At 39.2% G+C, this 1,828-nt stretch overlaps 1 protein-coding gene across 1 annotated transcript in view; it reads right to left on the bottom strand. All coding sequences in view use genetic code 11, as the record gives it.

Moving 5' to 3' along the window:
- The window catches only part of EGR_08233 (hypothetical protein), a gene marked incomplete at both ends in the record, with an annotated part of 11,209 nt that extends 10,249 nt beyond the window's left edge, over window positions 1–960 (bottom strand). Inside the window, 4 exons of the mRNA XM_024497482.1 lie at window positions 496–576; window positions 611–693; window positions 733–812; window positions 859–960. Coding sequence (XP_024348123.1) covers window positions 496–576; window positions 611–693; window positions 733–812; window positions 859–960 — 346 coding nt within the window. The remainder of the gene's footprint in view (window positions 1–495; window positions 577–610; window positions 694–732; window positions 813–858) is intronic.
- Between the last annotated feature and the right edge of the window lie 868 nt (window positions 961–1,828).

The following is a 1,828-nucleotide window of genomic DNA, read 5'->3' on the forward strand; positions in this document are numbered from 1 at the left end:
ATTCCGCTAATAACAGCGCTAAAATCCATCCCTTGCCAACAGCGCACAGGATAGAATACAATATTATAAATAGCTGCAGTCATTTAGTTCATCTACGTAGTCCAGGTAGTGAAAGTTGAACTAGTTTAACTAGCTTTACTAAGCAAATATGTGTATTCCTGAAGTAATTCGGTTAAACACTTAAGCCCTTTCCACTTGTCAAACATAAGGAGAGGAAATTTTACAGCTGAACAGTTGACTGACAGCAACATGTTATGCCATTCATCCATTTGTCAGTTGGTCTGTCATCTAGCTGGGAGATTTTCAAAAGAGCTGGCTAACTTGTTCAGTGTCAACAGAAGGAATTGAACTGGACAAACATTTGTTGAACTGATGCAATTGTATTATAACCCAGGAGGGATATGATCGGCTGATTTTAATGATTAGCTTGTATGATAGTTTTGAAAAACGGACAGAATTCACCAGTCCTATTGATCCCATGTATCTACTCCTCACGATGGAAGCGGAACTCCAGGGAACGGGATTTCCAAAAATTATACGACTTTTCTGGATAAAATTTTTCCTTTTTTGAAGTTACTGGAACATTATTTGTAAAAGATTTTACTTTTACAAAAATTAGCCTTAAATATCAGTTTAGCCTGTTGCCATTTCTGCATTTGTAACTTCCGACAGACATCTGCATAAAACCAACAACTAAGCAGTATTTATTTTTTTATTTCTCCGTAGATCTACGACTGAGTAAGCATTGGAAATATGAGGGAAGCACGGATTGCTTCCAGATTTCCCCAACATAGATAAATTTGTGAACTGACCTTTAAAATACATATTGTCAACATCCTTGTCACCACTACCTCTCACCCCGCTCCCCAAAGCCCTCCCCTCCGCTTTTTTATCTTTGACATTTATAATAGTCATCATGAAATTCACTGTAACGCTTGAAGTGGAGGCAGTACCTCCCATGAATTCGAAGGTATCGGCCTCTTAACAGCCAGAGTAAATTAAGTATTTTACAAATTATCTGTGATATCTAGGTGCCCTTCAAATGGCCATATTGTTCCTGTTAAGTATACATTATGCACAACATCTAAAATCCTAAACGAAAAACCTTTTCTTTTGTAACAAGAACGCACATACATATCTTCGTGTAGAAGTACAACTGCGCAGTTGACTGTAAAGTAAAAATGAGAATGGGGATGAAGAAGATCCGTTCAATAATCCCTGTGATAGGCAGGCTCCTTTCGCCAATTTTCCTATCAACCAACCTTGACCGACGTTATCATGGCAGACCACCACCTAGCTACAAGATTGCGGTATTATTTCCACTAGATGCTGGCCAGACACGCGAGAGTGTAGAAAACAACGCTACTGGTGGGTTGTTAATTTGGAGTTGGCGTTGAAAATTCTGATCGTTAACCCGCCATTCGGACAAGGGTTTGTTACCAGTTACGGTAAATCGCGTGGCATATCAAGGGGTGTGTTGATTTCTCCATGAAGTGGGGAAAAGTTATAGAGCCTGGGCTTTAGCCAACTAGGGAAAGCGAATTTCACGGCCTGATCGGACCTCCTTAATATGCCGGTATTTGTATTTGCTAAAAGATGAAAAGCAGGGTCTTGAAGGGCACTCTGAAATGTGTTATCGAAGAGAGAATCTCATTTAGTCTGTAAGACAATACATAATCCCGAATTGTAACGAGGATACACCCAAGGTGGTGAAACGATTTTATGATCTGGGAAAACTAAACAAAACAAAGCAAAAAGCTCTTAAGGTGTCATCTTTCTTGCTAAAATAATTAGTCCACTGAAAGATTCAGATTCCTTGCAGCTTCTA

Source organism: Echinococcus granulosus (assembly GCF_000524195.1).
Source record: "Echinococcus granulosus chromosome Unknown EG_S00099, whole genome shotgun sequence".
In the NCBI taxonomy this organism is placed as follows: Eukaryota; Metazoa; Platyhelminthes; class Cestoda; order Cyclophyllidea; family Taeniidae; genus Echinococcus; species Echinococcus granulosus.